At 28.8% G+C, this 18,629-nt stretch overlaps 1 protein-coding gene across 1 annotated transcript; it reads right to left on the bottom strand.

Annotated features, from left to right (window-relative positions):
- Positions 1–8,292: 8,292 nt before the first annotated feature.
- On the bottom strand, positions 8,293–10,812 carry LOC128285479 (uncharacterized). Its single transcript, XM_053022957.1, has 3 exons — positions 10,126–10,812; positions 9,258–10,083; positions 8,293–9,170 (listed from the first exon to the last, which is right to left on the bottom strand). Exons 1-3 carry the CDS (start codon positions 10,810–10,812, stop codon positions 8,293–8,295), a joined length of 2,391 nt encoding a protein of 796 aa, XP_052878917.1.
- Between the last annotated feature and the right edge of the window lie 7,817 nt (positions 10,813–18,629).

The raw sequence follows: 18,629 nt of genomic DNA, 5'->3' as shown, positions 1-18,629 counted from the left end.
TTTTTGTCTTTGTTTTTTTTTTAATTATGGGCCCGGGCAGAAATGGGCTACTACATGATTTTTCTTAGTTTTGTCAAAGATAGGTTTATTTTCAATGAATTACTGACGAAATTAGTTTCGCAAGCTTCCATCCAATATTGGATGTAAACTGCGTTCGTAATTTTTTCCCTTATATTTTAAACCTTTAAAATTTTTTACTTTTATTTTATTTTATTGGAATTTTTTGAAATTTAGAAATTAACTTACAACTTAAAATGATAATGACACAAAAATTTTATTGTATCTAAATTAACCAATAAAATGTATAATTATATAAAATTTTATATTTTATATTAATGATATAAATAATTAATAATTATCATAAAAATCAAATTTTCTTCAAAAGAAAATTTGTTGACAGTTTCACTATGACAAATACAATACAAGTATGTACATACGTACATACATACATATATATCTGAGCAATTATAATGTAATATCAAACCAGTACAAAGCATAATGGGTAGAGAATTGAAAAGAATTGGACAAAAACACTGCTCTAAACATACACATGTTAGGACGAGAAACTCACAAATTATAACTTCTTATGATTCAATTCAAACTTAAATACTTAAAAATCGTGGGCATCCATCTTAATCAAGTCTCATTGGCTGAATTATAATTATCTTTAACATTTAACTAGAATTCTAACTAATTTCTCTAGTGTTAGGAGTAAATAGATTTGTCTAAAAAGTTGATTAACCAACTTGGTCTGAAAAGTTGAACCCATCTAACTTCTATTGGTAGATTAAACTCGGGTTGAGTTTAAGCGAGATAAAGTTTTGTGGGTTTAGATTAAGTTTAATGTATAAGTTGTAAATTTAGTTTTTATACTTTAATTTGGTTAATTTTAGTCTTTGAATTTTAAAATTTTAGTCTTAGCTAAAATGATAGTAGTTAAATCTATTTAGTTAAAATTTATTATTAATCATATATTATATATAAAGTTATAGATTTAATCAATATTTTTAATTTTATCATAATTTATATTATTTTTGAATGTAAAAGACCGTTGATAAATTCTTGAAGTAACTTTTTTGTAAGGTATGTGTAGTTAATAAATAACTTACATTTGACATTTATGATTGGATTTGGAAAGAGTTGTGGTAAAATCATGGGAGATAGACTTTTTTTTTTTTATAAAAGTAACCCTAAAAATTAAATTAATTATCAAAATAACCTACCCTTTTAATTATGTACAAAAATAATCTATTTTCTATAGTAAAAAGTAGTAGAGCCATATGTTATGGTGCCCTCACTTTGCCACGTCAGCCAGGGATATTAAAAAATTATTTTTTGGTGGAGCCATGTTGAATGGCGTCACCAGTATAAAATACTAGGGAAATACTAAAAAATCTGAAAAAACAGGGGACTTGAAAAAAATTTATTTTTGGGTGGAGCCATTCTAAATGGCGCCACCACTTTTCATTTGTGAGGTTTTTATATTTTTTATTTTTTACTTTTTTCTTATATTTTGTCTCTCTCTTAGATTTTTTCTTTTTAAGTTTTATATTATTTTTTAATTTATTTTGCTTATTTAATTTATATTATTAATTTTAAAACATTTGTAATATATATTTAAAATGTTTTATAATATTTTTAAAAATTTTAATTATTATTTTTAAATATATTTTTAACTTTATATATATATTTGTGAAATTAATTTTTATAAATTTTAAAATGTTTTTTCAAATTAGTTTTGAAATTATTAGTTTTATAATATTTGAAATGTATGTTTAATATTTTATTAATTTTACATACAATTTTAAATATTATTTTAAATTCTTTTTTATCATTAGGTATATATATTTAAATTTTAAAGTTTAAATAAATATATATATATATATATATATATATATTTATTATAACTAGTCACATCATGTTAGTGATGTGACTATTAATAAATTTATATATAAATATAAATTTTAAAATATATATATTAAATATTATTTTATAAATATTAAATATATTTTTTTCTTTTTTGACTCTTTTATTGTTTTGTTTTTTCTTTTATGTTTAATTATTATTATTAACTTTAAAAATTTGAAATATTTTATTAATATATATATTTGTAAATTTTAGATATGTATTTTGAGATTATTTTTTAAATTTTAAATACAATTTTAAATACATTTAAAAATTATAATTTTTAATAATATAAGAAATCATAATATTTAAAATATTTTTTAAAATTTTGTCTTTTTCTTTTTTTTACTTTTTTGAAATTTTATGTTTTTTCTTATTTTATTTTTTTATTTATTTTATTATTAATTTTTAAAATTTTGTAATGTATATTTAAAATGTTTTATAATATATTTTTACAATTTTAAATATTATTTTTAAATTCTTTTTAACATTAGATATATGTATTTAAATTTTAAAGTTTAAATTAATATATATATATATATATTTATTATAACTTGTCACATCATGTCAATGATGTAACGATTAATAAATTTAAATATAAATATAAATTTAAAATATATATATTAAATATATTTTTTATTATTTTGACTCTTTTATTGTTTTGTTTTTAAAAAAAATTGTTATATATATGGGTGGGGCTTGGTCCCCTTGTATAGATGAAGAAGTTGAGTAAGGGAAAAAAAAAGGTACGTTTGTTAAAATTTTATTTTTTGTTTTTATATTTTATAGTTAATGTAATATAATAAATAATTGTATTGTATGTTTGTTTTTTATATTATACAGATTTGAAGATGTCTTCGGAGCAAATACGGATCACACTTCATCGATGATCGATTTAAACAGTAAAATTTATTATAAATTAAAAAATTTCGGTTTAGTTTCCCATTTTTTTTTTTGCTAATCGCTACTCTGTTGAACATGTTTTGACCGCTTTAAAATACTTATCTCTAATTAGTTGTTATTTAGCTTCATTGAACATTTTAGATTATTAATTTGATTATACTTTGTAATACTTTATTTTTGTTATAATTGATTTAGATATACATTATTTGTAATTGTATTTGTATATTTTAAAAAAAGTTAGTAGCACTCACCTCCAAACATCTAATTTAATCACACAAATTATAATAGAATAGATATATTATAAAAATAAATTAGGATATTTTCATTTTTTAAATAACTACCCTTAAAATTGACTTACTTAAAACTTTACTCTATTTTTACTAATTTCATACTTAATTTATTAGACGGTGTGTAGGGATTAATACATAAAACTATTACTTGACGAGCTCGATTTATGAAAAAATTCTTTTAATTTTAATATATATATTATTAAACAATAATAATAAAAGTGAATATATTTGATTATTTACTAGTTAATTTATAAATAACTAGAAAACATAAGTATTTGTTTAAAAATACTTTATGTTTTTAAATTTTATCATATAAAAAATATTAGTATTCCTTGAAAAACAATTTTTCGCTATTACTCACTTTAAAATTTGAATAAGATATCATAAAATTTTAAAATTAGAAATATATACGTATTGTAGCCATTGGTATCAAATTGAACTTGCTTGAACCAATCATCTTCTCTTGGGTTGCTTTCTGGTTTGGACTTATTTTTTACACTGGTGGAATTTGAGTTGCTGCTCAATGAATTTCTCTTTTCTTGTAATTTTACTAGTCCCCGGTTCATATTCCTGTAATTTCTCCCATTCTTTTATTATTAATATATTTATTTTAATTAATTTAATGCTTAACTATAGTTAAGATATAATAATCACATTTGATTTCTACGTGTTATTATTAATATTTTATGATAAATTTTCATTCTATTATTAATATATTATTACTTATTTAATTTAACTTAAATAAAAAATATACTTAGAATGGTTACGTTGGTATAATATAAGTGTGATGTTTTTATTTTCTCAAACTTTCAATTTTACTCTTGAATATATTTTTTTATGTTTAAATTATATAGATAATTGATTTATCATATTTTTATAAAAAATTTACCATACAGGATGGTTATCGGGTTTTGAGGTTGCGGTGTCATTTTCCCAAGTACGATCCGGACGAGCGGATCATGCCATACTTACGGTTGGCCGGATTTGGGGACGTCGCATTGATCCGGAGGTTTGACTTGAGGCCAAACTTACTATCCGCCTTGGTTGAGCGGTGGTGTATGGAGACCCACACCTTCATTATGCCGTGCGGGGAGTGCACTATCACATTAGAAGACGTCGCTATGCAACTTGGGTTACGAGTTGACGGTGCTGTAACGCCCCTAACCCGAATCCGTCACCGGAATAGAGTTACGGAGCATTACCGGAGTTACCGATTCATTTATCAGATATTTCATTAATCCGATATCTTTTCTTCTCCACGTTCAAGTCTCGTATTCAAGTCATCCGGATCTTTATAAAGAAATTTGATCGTCGTTTTCATTTATTTCATGTTATAATACATTCAACTAATGCTAAAAACAAAATTATCATTTTACCCCTAAACTTTTAATTAATGACGATTTCATCCTTAGGTTAAAATAAAATAAAATTATTACAATTTAATCCTTATTTCCAGCCGTTATTCTCACACAAATTGATAACAACCTATGAATTCTATAAAATGTCAGAATTTTCCATAATTTCAACACTTTTCAATTTAATCCTTAAAACATGTTTTTCCCCGATCTTGAGCTAAATTAATAATTTCATTCAATTTTGTAATTTAAATAATAAAATAATCCATTTCATGCAAATTGGTCATTTCTAACATTTTTTTACAAAATTGCCCATAAAATTTTACTTTTATTCAATTTAGTCCATGAGCCTAAAACATACAAATTAGCCATGCTAGCTGAATATTCATACATATTTTCCTCCTCCTCCTCTCCATTCCACATCCTTAATTTATATAACATGCAACAAGTAACATTATCAATAATTTCACTATTTACTTATGTATATTCAAAACTGTCCATTTGCATCATAGTCACTAAATTATTTATATCTTAAGCTACAGAACTCGAAATTAAGATCCTCTAATTTCCCTGAAACTAGACTTACTTATCTTATTACCATAAAATTTTTAGAATTTTTGGTTTAGCCAATAAGTACAGTTTATTCTTTAAAGTTTCCCCTGTTCTGCTGTCTGACAGTTCCGACCCTTTTTCACTAAGAATTAATTATCTCATCGTACGAGATTAGGATGATGTTCCCACTTATTTCTATTGAAAATAGACTCTTTAATGATTTTAAGCATATAAATTTAATCCCTTAATTATTTTTCTCCAATTTTTGATGATTTTCCAAAGTCAGAACAGGGGAACCCGAAATCATTCTGACATTGTCTCACAAAACTTATTATATCTTATGATTTACAATTCCATTGCTTACATCGTTTCTTCTATAAGAAACTAGACTCAATAAGCTTTAATTTCATATTTTATTTATCCTCTAATTAGATTTCTACAATTTTTGGAGATTTTTCAAAGTTAGACTATTGCTGCTGTCCAAAACTGTTTTAGTGCAAAATGTTGATTTTCATTTTGCCCCAAGTTTCACAGTTCATATAATTCAGTCCTTACTTAATTAACCCCTCAATTAAACTAATTTTCTCAATTAATACTTTTCCTAGACATCATAAGTTATTTCATAACTATTGAAATTCAGAATTTCCACATAAAACTCTAACTTCAAACTCTTTTACAATTTAGGTCCCAAACATTCACTTTCTATTCAATTCTTTCAATAAAATCAGCATATAAACAATTTAAAGCTCTAATTCTATGTCCAATCATCATATACTTCCAGCACATATTCATAGAAACTTTCAATTTCTTTCATAGAATCAAGAACTAATGAATTCAACAAATGGACCTAGTTGTAAAAGTCACAAAAACACAAAAATTTCAAGAAATAATCAATAATTGAACTTACTTGCAGTAAAAATATGAAAAACCAGCTTAAGGGAACTCTTCCATGGTGTTTTTGCTGATGAGAATGCAGAAAAATAAAGAGAAATCTAGATAATTCCACTTTAGTCCTAGCTTTATTAAGTAAATTTTGTAATTTTCCAATTTTACCCTTAATTCCCCTTATTTTCTTGGTGATTTCATGCTCTTGCTGTCCAGACCAAATAGACTTTGGGCCTATTTTCCTTTTAAACCCTCTTTCTTTTATCATTTAAGCTATTTAATCATTTCCTACAATTTTGCATTTGATACAATTTAGTCCTTTTTGTTCAATTAGCTATCAGTACTTTAAAATTTCTTGACGAAACTTTAATACTAACTTATTAACACTCCATAAATTTTATAAAAATATTTATGGCTCGATTTAAAATTCTCGAGGTCTCGATACCTCGTTTTCAATTTTAATTATTTTAATATATATATATTTAGTACATTTCACTATTTCAAAATTTTTCCTAACTTCACATTTAACTTATACTCACTAAATTAATAATATTTCCTACTCATTTTTCGAATTTAGTGATCTCGAATCACTGTTCCGACACCACTGAAAATTAGGCTGTTACAGGTGCTGTGGTCACGGGTCGAAGCAAAGTGTTGGAACCTTCTGTAGTATGCCACAGACTGCTTGGACGGTCCCCTCGTGATGGGGAACAGAATTTCACATGCTTGACATTAGCATGGTTGAGAGCAAATTTTAAGCAGTTATCAAGCATCGCCATCGAAAGAGAGGTGATGTATCTTCGCTCGAGCCTATATTATGCACGGTGATTTGGGGTACTTCACGAACAACACGCCTAATAGAGTCCATTTAAAGTACTTTCCTCTATTGGAGGATTTTTCTCGTCCAGTAGTTACAAATGCGGATCTGCAGTGTTGGTCGATTATACTATGAGCTCGGCGTGCAACAAAACATGGGGTTAGTAATATGGTGGTTGTGCTGGTCTCACTGTAGTCTTAGGCTCTATACAGGATGCCGCTTTAGCTAGCGGTTAGGCACCAACCATATTCGTGGCCACTTATAAATAGGTAAAAACAAAATTATACTTAACATTTAACGACTCATAAGTGTGGATAATATTTTTCAAAGTTTAACTGCCAACGTGTTTGTTTCGATTTCAGATAGGCGACGTCTCCGGGAATTGGTGTGAGCCAGACATTAATCATTTACCGTCAAATGATAGAGGCGTACGCCAGAGAGAAAGTAATATATATTAATATAGTTTAAGTAACGTTTATTTAACTTATCCACTTACAGTATGTGATGTGAATTGACTCATTATGTTATATTGTGCAGTTCTTGTGGATGTCGTATTCTGAAGTAAACATTGCAACCCTTATTCCTCAGAGGGTTCACGCTGAAGCTCGTATGTGGTGCATTAACACGCCGGTGCTCAACTTCTCAACCGTTGAGTGGTACAACGGTGATCGAGTTATGCGACAATTAGTGTGTAAACAATTTGTGCCAGTCGAGCCACAACAGTTTACTGATGTCCACGGTAAGACCATGCAGGGAGACATACATTAGATTGGAGCGTGGAACATCAATGTTATGTAGCACTATGGAATACCCAGTACGATAGGCGGCCTGAGATGTACTCCTGCATGTTTGACTTCAGTCCCTCGACTGAATATATGCAGTGGTACATGAATCAATGGCGAGTTTATTCATATGGTGGACAACTTATGATAGTACCAGGTCACGACTACATACGTGGAAATCAACCTACGGTGGAGGTAGAAGATCAACATATGGTGGAGCCCGACTCGGAGGACCAAGCTTTAAACACATCGGAGCAATGGGTTGACACCTTTTGTGATGAGTCCCAGAGCAGTTCATATAACTCGGACATAGGTGGTTCGAGTTCATATCACCCGGACATGTATGTTTCAAGTTCATATCACCCAGACATGGGTGGTTCGAGTTCATATCACCCGGATATAGGCGGTTCGAGTCCATTTGACCTAGAGCAACCACCAACATTAGTTGATATGTTTGGTAATAACATGTACTCCACCCCGCCTCAGGCCACGATCGACCCAGTTGCCAATCCTTCAGATGTGTACAATACATCTCAACGTCCGAATCAACGAAGGCCGTAAACCGTTATATTTTAACGATGATACCACCTCGTTCTTTCCAATTTTAAGTTATGTAAATTTCAAGTATTATGTGATGTTTGTTGTATTGGTTTAAGGTTTCACAACTTATATATTAGTGTTTTTTATTTAATTTATTATAAAATCTTTTAAAGTATTAAAAATTGCAACTATTAATTTTAAATATAATTTTAACACTAAATAATACAAACTTTATTTCTAAAAGATCATAATATAGACAGACCTCAGTTACAACATTTAATTTCTTTTAGACCCTGAATATTGGCCAGTGTAGACGTTTCTATGGGGACATTTGCTCCGATGTGGCCAACTGTTCTACATATGGTGCAACGCTTTGGATCGACTTGTTCTCTTACATCCATGTCATTTTGAATCCTCGTTATTGTCAGTCTACCTTTGACTCTCCTACGTAGTGACCGAGCAGGCAACATCTCGAGTGCTAGCGATTGCACTTCCCATGTCGATATATCCCTTAATACAGGGAACTCGTTAACCCAAATACGCAACGTACGTTCAAGTGTGTATACATTATTGATATATTGTTCGACATTCAAACTATAGGTAGCACAAGCTACAACCACATGTGCACACGGGTACCGTAGTGCTTGGAACATCCCGCACTCACACCCCCTATTTCGTAGATCAACTCCATAGGACCGTGGCGGGATCCCTGACGGACGACTGATATACTCTGTCACTCGAAAAGTTTCCAAATTTCGAGAATATAGTTCTACATTCATCAACCTAGCCCTTTGAGTGTTATCTTTCATGGCATCTCTAATTTTTTCGACGTACACGTGTCCTGCCTCTAACTGTTTTACTTGTTTCAACCCCATTTTTGGCATTAAGGTTGCTAACCTGTAAAATGTGGCTGAAAAAACAGCTGAAATTGGCAAGTGACGCGTATGCCTTAAGACGGAGTTAACGGCCTCAACAAGGTTAGTTGTCATATGGCCATAACGGTACCCCTCGTCAAAACATTGAGCCCATTGCCACGGCTCCATGCTACTCAACCACTGTGTAAGAGATGGTTTGCAGCCCGCCATATCAGTCTCTAACCTCGCCAACTTATGTCTAAATCGGTGTGGTTCCAGCTCGTACCCTATGTATATATTCCGATAAAATGTGTTAAAATTAAGAAATTGACTAGAAATAATTAGAAATACGAATTTAAATACGATATTTTTACCCATGTTGACAATTCGTTTGCGCCAGTCTTTGTTCTTATACTCATTGTGGAAGTTCATAGTGATGTGACGAATACAATAGACAGACCTCCACAGAACCTCCGATTGCCGAATTGCAGCAACAAGACCCTTCGATCTATCAGATATAATGTAAATGTTGTCTTGCCTGACAACATGTCTCCGTAAGTTTCGAATGAAATATGCCCATGATTCAAAGTTCTTCGACTCTACGATGGCAGAAGCGATTGGTAGTACATTTCCATTACCGTCTTGTGCAACCGCAATCAGAAGTATCTGCGTGTATTTTCCATAAAGCCATGTTTCATCAACTTGCACTACCGGTTTGCAGTGGGAGAAGGCCCTAACACATGGATCGAAAGTCCAGAACAGTCGACGAAACACTCTTTTTCCCAGTTCCAATTTTCCATTAGGGCCTCTATAAGGCAACGTTTGCAAGTCCACGATAGTTCCTGGGACATACTCTACCATTGCTGAAATCCAACTCTGAAGTTCATTGTATGACTCATCCCAGTCGCCGTACAATTGTTGCATGGCCATTTGTTTCGCCCACCACGCTTTCCTGTATAACACTCTATATTGAAATCGAGCTTGCATGTCTGCAATCAATGTCGACACAGGAATGATCGGGCTATCTTTCACCAGTGGCATGATGCAGTTGCAAATACTTTTGGCATCCAATTTTCGGTGGTCTTGAGACATGCGTGCGACAGTACATGTATGACTCCCTTCTAATTTTCGTATTTGCCACTGTTGAATCCTCTGTATAAATGCAGCACGAACTCGCCAACCACACCCATCGTCGGCTCTCTAACATTCCCCAACGTATAATGTCGGTTTAGATTTGGCAACCTTGTAATCAATCGACAACTTCATGCTGTATTGTTTGATGGCAAACACACAATCCGCCTTGTTCTCGAACTGTTGCCCAACGAACAACTGGTCGAACTGTGAATTTGACGTCAATCTATGAGCAGGTACTATATCAACGTACTCAGGGAACTCGGATGCATGCGCTGCATCTAGATCTACGTTCAACATGTTGCCCCCAAGTTCATTTCGTAAAATAATACCATGACTCGGGTTACAGAATGAAGGGCCGTGAACATCTTCAACCTCCTCCGGGCCTTCATCATCGATATATTCCGAAACCTCATCAACATCGGGGTCACTAAAATCTTCAACGTCTTGATCAGAATCTTCACCATTATTGGTCATTTCTCTGACATTTGTCTCAGTGCTTATTATCACCTCCTGATGTATTTGTAGACAGGGACCGAGGGTTGGGTTGTTGTACGAACTCCCACCATAATTAGGAATTTTAGGTATCTGTGACGTTCTACCGCATTCTAATTGGCCTGTCCATCCAACATTAAGATCAAAATCAAATTCGCGATGTTGACTTATTGGGCTAACATTCTCAACAGGCTCTAAGTCTGCTAACTCAGCAAATAATTCAACTGGTTGGGGGTTCACACTCCCAGTGGACCACCATATTTCTATCATAGTGCCCAAGTCATCATCATCTAACAGTTGCATCGCACAAAATTTGAACAGATCTGTAGAGATTGGAAACTTGTAAAATAATTTGAACATCGCCCTTCCACAACGGATAACTATTTTCGCACTGATCTTCCTTTTCATTTCTGCTAGCTTCACATTTTTTTTGAATCGCAAACCTACTCTTTGCCGGCCTTGAAATACACAGCCAATATCACCTTCTACAATTTCACCATAAAAAACATACATACACCAAAAACACCTCATTATTCATTTTTAACAAATTTTTTGAACTTTTCCACTTAACACAACAACTACACCACTCTATATATAGAAGAGAACCAAGAGGTAGAGCCATAAAGAATGGCTCCACCAAAATACTGTGATTTTTTAGAGTATAGGGGGCCCCGTAGCAATTTTGCCATTTCTTGGTGGAGCCAAATAATTTGGCGCCACCAATTTTAAAGTCTGACAGCCAACTTATTTATTTCAGCCTTTTTTTTTTAAAAAAGTTTTGACTTTCTTTCTTCTTTTTTAAGTCCTTATTTATTTTACTTATTTTGAAAAACTTGAAATGTATTTTTAAAAATATTTTATAATATATATTTTTTAAATATTAAAATATATTTTCAAATTATTTTTAAATATTAAATATATTTTAATATTATAAAACATTTAAAATGATTTAAAATATTTTTAATATTTTAAATGATTTTAAATTTTTAAATTTTACATAGAATTTTGAAATTTATAATTTTTATTTATTTTTAAAATATTTAACATTTTTAAATTTTTATACAAATTTTATTTAAAATTTAAATGTTTAAATGTTTTATATTATTAAAAATAAAAACAAATAATAAATTTGAAAGATCATATCTTTAAATTATTTTAATATTTTATATTATTAAAAATGGTTAATATTTAAAAATAATATTTATAATTTTCAAAAATTAATTTGAGAAATATACATTTAGAATTTAAAAAAATCTAAAATTGATATTTAAAATTTTGACAAATAGATATTATAGAACATTTCAAATATACATTACAAACTTTTAAAAATTAATAATAAGAAATAAATAAATTAAATAAACTAAAATAAAATAACAAAAAATTATAAAATCTTAATTTAAAAATTCTATGTAAAATTAATAATATATTAAACATATATTTCAAATATTATAAAACTAATAAACAAAATACAATAAGAAAATAATATAAAACTTAAAAAAGAAAAAAATTAAAGAAAAGACAAAATCTATGAAAACTAATCTAAAATTTAATTTGAAATGTATAATAAAAATAAATAAAATAGATAAACAAAATAAAATAAGAAAAAATTAGACTTCAAAAACTAAAAAAAAAGAAAAATTAATTATTTTTTAAAATTCTAAAAATTAATTTGAAAAATACATTTTAAAATTTATAAATAATTAATTTCACAAATATATATATATAAAGTAAAAAATATTTTAAAAATAATAATTAAAATTTAAAAAATATTATAAAACATTTTAAATATATATTACAAATTTTTAAAATTAATAATATAAATTAAATAAGTAAAATAAATTAAGAAAATATTATAAAGCTTAAAAAGAAAAAATCTAAGAAAGAGACAAAATATAAGAAAAAAGTAAAAAGTAAAAAAATAAAAAATTTAAGAACCTCACAAATCAGAAAAGTGGTGGCGCCATTTAGAATGACTCCACCCAAAAATAGAAAATTGTTTTTAAGTCTCTCGTTTTTCCAGATTTTTTAATATTTTCCTAGTATTTTATATTGGTGGCGCTATTCAACATGGCTCCACTAAAAAATAATTTTTTAATATCCCTGGCTGACGTGGCAAAGTGGTGGTGACATATCATATGGCTCCACCATTTATTATTGTAGAAAATAAATTATTTTTGTACATAATTAAAAAGGTGAATTATTTTGATAATTAATTTATTTTTTAAGATTATTTTTATAAAAAAGCCTGAGAGGTAAAATAATCAATGATTGGATAATGAACGGCCGTATATGCGCGAAAATGTCAGAGTGCGAAATCCTAAGAAGTGTGGAAGTTTTCAAATGTCTAGCAAACAGAGGACAAAGAACGGCGCATGGGCCTCGAACACTAATCACAAAATGGGACCCTTCCCGGCTATCCCATTTTAGTCGTTTCAAGCCCAACTAAGATAACACGCCCCACCACCCTCCCAACCTCGGATCCCGTATGACCACACCTCATTCTACTTTTTAGACCCACCCTCCATTTTCAATTTTTTTTTTCTTTTACTGTTATTATTGATGGTAGGTGGGATCAAGCTATGTTAGAGCTGGAAAGAAGAAAATTTAGTGCCAATATGCCTTTCAAATTAGTGTGACCATAAGATGCACTTTTTGGATTAGGGTGGGCTAACATTACTTTGTTAAATAATAACTAGTGTTAAATTAAAAGAAAGAGCTAATCTCGCTATTGGTTTATTGATAAAATTTTCATTAGTTGAAGTTTAATTGATATTAAATTTAAGATTCTTTTTTTTCTTTATAATTTAATTACTTGTACCATAAAAAATAAGGAAAAATATTTGGTATATTACTAGTAGAGTTTTTAGACTCCACAAGAAAGGTTAGCGGGTTAACAAGTGTTCTATAAGAGTATAGTAAAATATTTTTAAAAAAGAGACGCATGATAATTTTTAAGGTTATTTTGAAATATAAAAAATATTGTCATGTACCAAATACTAACACAAAAAATAAAAGAAAGAAATATGTAATTATTGATTTTTTTAGTTTAATGACATAAATATATTTTAAATTTGAATAAATATTTTGTTAAAAAGAATAACAAACGTTAGAAAAGGAGTGAAGCATAGGTGAAATATGTTCTTGGATTAATGACATTGAGATTGATTCCTCAAGCTAACAATAATATCTTTACAGTCATACTCAATAATCGTCCTATCCTAATTACCAAAGAGAATCAAAGATGAAAGAAGCTAAAACTCAATTGGTTAATTCAACCACTCTTAAATATAATATCCAATAATGGTGGAGACTGGTGGTGGCAATACCTTGAATGAGGATTGTAACACCAAGAAAGTTCGGTTTAAGGGTTTGGAAGCAAATGCGGGCAAAGACATGGCCATAGATTTGCCTTCAGTGCTAGCGTTGTCCTGGAGGGATAAAGTGTTGGGGCGGGGTTATTCTGATTCTGTCTATAAAGAGGATTTGGATTTCATAGAGAGAGATATCACAAGATCCATTGTTAATGGGATACATGCGATAGACTTCTTCGAGAGGATACAAAATATTCTGGTAAGGGATATGGCGATCGCGGTGGTGGTGAAATTATTAGGACATAACAGAATCTATAGTCTTTGGAAACCCTCCCATCCGTTTCATCTTATGAATGTCAAGAATGGATACTTTTTGGTTAAATTTCAGATTAGGGAAGATTACGAGAAGGTGCTTACCTAAGAGTCGTGGATTATTTTTGGGTGATACTTTACGGTCCACCTGTGAACTTTGGACTTTAATCCTTTTTAACCCTTCCCATTACTGTCATGGCTTGGATACGGTTACCTGGATTGCTGGGGTTTCTTTATAAGTGTCGAATTTTGGAGGAAATTGGTGGTTTGGTGGGCAAGGAGACAAAACTCGATTTCAAGATGGATAGTGGGTGGAGGGGAAGGTTTTACCAAGCCGCAGATTACAGATTTATCTGTTTTTATTAAAAAAAAAAATATCCCTTTCATTTTTATCGGATACTTTCGCCTATTTCATGGGCTCTTAAAGGGCCCATTTGATTCAATTCACGAATTGGTACGCTATTGTGTTATAGCTTAATTTTGTTGTAAAAATATTGTGAATTGTTTAAAGGAAAAAGTTGTGTCAATTACTAAATATGTTTGTCTAAAGAAATTATATTTCAAAATGTAAATTGGATATTGAAGCTATTTATTTACCACTTTCTTTCCCTACCAAATGTAAACTGGAATATGGTATTAATGTGTAGCTTAATCGTACAGTTAATATTTATATATTGTTTATGTTCGTTTGTCAATATTTAAAGTTTATAGTTGTTTTTCTAAACGATATTGCAGACTTTTATATATAATTAAACAACAATATGTTAACTGTGTTAGGAATAATTTATTTTCGTATTAATCTGTAATAGTTATACCTTTTTTTTTTTTTTAATTTCTATATCTTTTAAAACCGCTGCAATTACATATTTAAATCAGGTTGAAATTTAAAGGACTAAGGAACGTGTAAACATTTGCATAAGTCCTTAAAGGAAAATTTAAAAAAAAAAACCAGAAGGACTAAAATTGAAATTTAAAAACTATAATTACATTGGAGGATGATTTTAAATTTTATCAATAATTAGAGGACTTATAAAGCAATATTTAAAAGTGAAAGTACTTAATGCCTTGTTTCAAATTCAAATTCTTTATTTGGATATCCGATAAAAAGTATGGTTTTGGGTTTGAGCAAACCCAACTCAATTTTATACAAGGATTTGAAAGTAATTTTAGAACTGAAATTTTCAAAATTCAAATATCATAAATTTTTCTTTCTTGAATCAAACTAAATCAAATCCTTCCTAAATCAAAAGTTATATCAAGTTTAATATAATTCTAAAAAATTTATTTATTTTTGTTTTTGGTTTTTCCAAGTTTAATAGAATTCTAAAAATTTTATTTTGACCCTCAAAATTAGAGTTTGTAAAATAGGTTTAACCTCCAAAGCCTGCACCTATTGATTTAAGGTTGTAATGATTTATGTCTGAGAAAGCACCAAAAATATAATAGATTTGAGTTCGAGAAAATTTGAGATCAAAACAATTTGAACTCGATAAAACTAAAGCTCGAGAAAGCTTGAACATGTAATAATCAAAGTCTCATATCGATTTGTCTCGAATTTTAAATAAATCCGACCCAAATCCCGAAAAAGACAGAATTTATAACTAAACATCCATATAAACATTAATAACTAATATAATTTTATTATATTACAAAAATAAAATAAAACAAATGGAAATTATTTATTTTATAAAAATGTGTTCATAAGCTTTAGATTTTTATATTAAAATTTTATTAATAGAATAATAAATTTTTATGTTAAATTATGAAGTGAAATAATTTTTAAAAATAATTAATTGATTATAAAATATTTTAATACTATAATTATATTTTATAAAATTAATAATTATTAAATCTATAAATTTTAAATTTAATAATAATATAAAATATATAATAACATTGTCGAAACCATTTTTTAAAAAACGGGAATCGACTTTTGAAAACGAAAGTTGAGAGTCGTCACCAATCATTTTTTTGAGGTGTAATTGGGCCACCTTATAAAACATTTTGGTCCACGAATTTTAAGAAAATGGGTTCAGGAGTCGGTTACGTACGAGGAAGGATTAGCACCCTCGATACGTCCAAAATTGGTACTTAATCGATTAATTAGTGTCTTAAATGTCGAAAATTAAAGATTCGGACAGAGTTCAAAATACGATCCTCTTTTATTGGCTTTTAAAACATTTAGATAAGTCAAATGTGTATTAAAGAGCATCTCGTCTTGAGGTAAAACATTACATCGAGTACGTTAGGACACAACATTTTTGACCCTCAAATGTGATCTTGCCTTTAAAACGTGCGTTTTAGCTTTAAGAGGATATTCGAATATTCAAGATAAACAAAGAAAGCAAAACCCAGTACGTTAGGGCACGATCCTTTGAATTCTTTAAATACCGAACATTACCCTTATTTTAAAACAATTGAGAATAAATCTGTGAATAAATGAATTTGGGCCATTAAATTTTAAAAACGAAAATAATGGTATGTCATATGCAAATAACATTACCATAATAAACTAAACAATGCATATTAACAATAAAACATAGTAGCAAAAAAGAAGGTTTAATGACAAATAATAAAATGGTAGTGGTAACATGTTAATAATGGTATAAACAAAAGAAATAAAACAATTATATAAATATATAAAACGGAAGATAATAGGAAAAAGATTTCTAATAATATACATATTAATAATAAGAAAATAGTTGAAATAAACAAAGTATAATTTTAAAACGGGATCTTTAAAAAAATAATAGCTATATACGTACAATTAAGAAAAATAATTTAAAAATAAACAAATAATAATACACAATATACAAGTAGAATAATATGGAATCAATAATAAAACATATATATATATATAGATAAAGAAAGAATCTATAAAAAAAATAATGTGAAAACAATAATATATATACATATGGAGGGATAAAACAAATTAACAATATAAAAATTAAACTAATAATGCAAATGACTTGTTTAAAACGAGTTTTAAAAGAGAGACTAATAGATAATAGAATAATAAAAGGAAAAAAATAAATGAAACTAATAAAGAAAACATAAAATGAAATAGGTAAATGGTAATAATAATAGTAGATATAACTGTAGTTATATAAAACATGAAAGTATATATATATATATATATATATATATATATATATATATATTAGTAAGCTTAGTAATAGGTTTTAAAGAAATAAAAATATTGGATAAAAGAATGCTAAGAATATCTATTAAATAAGTTATAATAATATATTAATAATATAGTAAAATGTAACAATACTAAAAAGTGATAAAATAATAAAGTCATAGTAGTAAATAAAAACTTAATGTGATAAAATTGTACAAAGTTGATTAATTTAACATGATAATTAACAATGTCAATAAAATAACTAATTTAATAATAAAGTAAGCCAAATGGCTAAGAAAGGACTAAAATCAGGCTAAAACAGAAATTTGAGACAAGTTTGAAAAAACAAATATAAAACATTGAAAAGATAGAAATCACAGAAGGATAAAAAACACAATAAAACCAAAAGAGTAAAGTGGTGCTATTCCCTTTGCAATTAAAACCAGAAAAACCAAAGGGTTGTCTGCCATTTTCTAAAGCAAAATTAAAACACCCCATTTACCAACCCATTTGCCGAAACTGAAAAAAAACAAAGGGGCTTTCACCCTTCTTCCCTCTGCTAGGACCAGTGAACGCGCCCATCATCGCCGGACCACCACCAGATCTAGTGGCCGACATCACGCAATAGAGGTCTCAACCCCGTTTTAAAACACGCGGTAAGTGTATTCACTTTTCCTCTTTCTAGTACTATTTTTGAGAAAGAAAAACAAATCGAAACTTAAAAGGTGTGAGATCTGAAAGAAAATCACCTAACAATCAATTTCTCTGCGATTTTCTTCTGTGACTTGTGGTATTTGTTCGTATATTCTCTTTTTTAAATCCAAAAAACCTAAAAAAAATTACACTGTTTAAACGAGTTTATATAGCCTAATTTCTAACTACTTGTTGCGTGCTTCTTGGTGCTAAGCGGAGATCATGGGAGGTGGTGTGGCGACGATTCGGAGTTCTTGTGACGTGTGGCGCCCGGATTCAGGCTTGCGGCGCTGGCTTCCCTGATGCTGGGGTTTCTCATTTCCTTTTTTGTTTTATTGGTATTTGAGCTAGGTTTTATGTGGGCTTGTGTTTTGTTTTGTATTTGGGTTTTAACAGTTTTGGGCGGGCAAAAATTAGGTCCAACAAACATAATATTTTAATTTAATAATTTAATAATATAGTAACTAGTGTTATACTTATCAACATTACTAATAAATTTTAATTTTAATAATTTGAGAATTTAGATTTTAAGGATTTTTTTATGATTTGAGAATTTAGGTTTTATTGTTAGTTTTTATTGATAAAATTTGACTGTTTTTTATATTAAATTTTATTAATATTATTATCTTTATATTAATTTTAAATTGGAATGGGCTTATATTTTTTAGGTTGCATTTTAA

Source organism: Gossypium arboreum, chromosome 12 (genome assembly GCF_025698485.1).
Source record: "Gossypium arboreum isolate Shixiya-1 chromosome 12, ASM2569848v2, whole genome shotgun sequence".
Lineage (NCBI taxonomy): Eukaryota > Viridiplantae > Streptophyta > Magnoliopsida > Malvales > Malvaceae > Gossypium > Gossypium arboreum.
This window is presented reverse-complemented; position numbering and strand designations above follow the sequence as displayed.

What these genes read in the sequence shown, in the direction of transcription:
- LOC128285479 (XM_053022957.1), bottom strand. Translation starts at nt 10,812, where the DNA reads ATGCAACTGTTAGATGATGATGACTTGGGCACTATGATAGAAATATGG. An exon ending in AGTTGTCGATTGATTACAAG is followed by an intron (nt 10,084 to 10,125) that starts GTTGCCAAATCT and finishes GGGGAATGTTAG; the next exon opens with AGAGCCGACGATGGGTGTGG. An exon ending in CAAACGAATTGTCAACATGG is followed by an intron (nt 9,171 to 9,257) that starts GTAAAAATATCG and finishes ATATATACATAG; the next exon opens with GGTACGAGCTGGAACCACAC.